The 1,151-nt window shown below is 35.8% G+C and overlaps 1 protein-coding gene across 1 annotated transcript in view; it reads left to right on the forward strand.

Moving 5' to 3' along the window:
• Positions 1-420: 420 nt before the first annotated feature.
• LOC102908378 (vomeronasal type-2 receptor 116-like) overlaps positions 421-1,151 on the forward strand; it is a 71,231-nt gene continuing 70,500 nt past the window's right edge. Inside the window, exon 1 of the mRNA XM_076560109.1 lies at positions 421-617. Within this exon, the coding sequence (XP_076416224.1) occupies positions 421-617 (197 nt within the window). The remainder of the gene's footprint in view (positions 618-1,151) is intronic.

The following is a 1,151-nucleotide window of genomic DNA, read 5'->3' on the forward strand; positions in this document are numbered from 1 at the left end:
CCCTGATGACAACATTTTCATCAATAGCTAAAGGTAAAAGTTTCTTGATACCAACTTGGTCAAGTCTTTCCAGGAGGACTTCATCTCAGGAGGGAGCCCTGTTGTCAATGGTACTTGATGATATCATGGCACCTGGGGCTGGAGAAGATGAGCCTCAAACATATTTTCCATTTTGTGTGTGTTTTTTTAACCTGGAATAGGACCCCAGATGCAACGCTCCAGGGAAGAATATTTTTCAGAATCCTCCAGGGGATATTAGAAAACTGAGTTAAAGGAGCTATGGGAATAACAGTAGCCAGCATAGTAAACAACAAAATTGGAATTTACATGAATGGACACAAATACATGGGATATGTATACACCAACTGGCTGGGTAAATTCAAACTCTACACATAGTCAGACTTTGTAGGTACTTCCACGATGCTCCTGCTTTTTATGTTCCTGGTCCTGCAGTATTCCAGCTATGTCTACTCCTTTGATCGTTCTTACTGTGCTGCAAAGACAAAACCCAGTGTATACAAAGATGGGAATATGGTGGTTGCTGCATTTTTCCCACTTTTTACTATTGTCTTAGATTCTGTGACGGATAATCCAAGCAATGAGACCTACTATCTTCAGTAAGTTCATTTTTTGTTTCTTCATTTTCTGTCTTATTTTCAAATGAATAATGCCTAGAAATATTATGTGTGCATACATCAGTGCTATCTACATCATCCACACTGTTCTTTCTACTCCATGTCCCAAGAACTATCTCTAAATTATTTTTATTATTTCTATCACTAGTTTCTTTGCTTCAAAAAGAACAAAAAGGATTCTAGTTTTCTTCATTCCAGTTTCTCCTTTCTGAGACTCAATTATCTCTTTATTGCTCAACCATTCCTGACCCTCTTTCAGCCTGTGTTGTCACTGAATTATATCTAATTGTATTACCTAGAATCATAATACCAGCCTTTGGCATGAGTTATGTACAAGGAGTGTATGGAAATAGTAAGGATCTTTATTTTTGAATTATTTATATTTGCTTTTTTAGTTATTTGTATTAATTTGTATTTGTATTGTTATTAAACCTTTATCAATTGTAAAGTTGGCAAAGATTTTCTTACTCTGTGGGTTTTTTCTTCACCTGATTGAATACTGTGCAGAAGACTTTT

Source organism: Peromyscus maniculatus, chromosome 23 (genome assembly GCF_049852395.1).
Source record: "Peromyscus maniculatus bairdii isolate BWxNUB_F1_BW_parent chromosome 23, HU_Pman_BW_mat_3.1, whole genome shotgun sequence".
Taxonomy (NCBI): domain Eukaryota; kingdom Metazoa; phylum Chordata; class Mammalia; order Rodentia; family Cricetidae; genus Peromyscus; species Peromyscus maniculatus.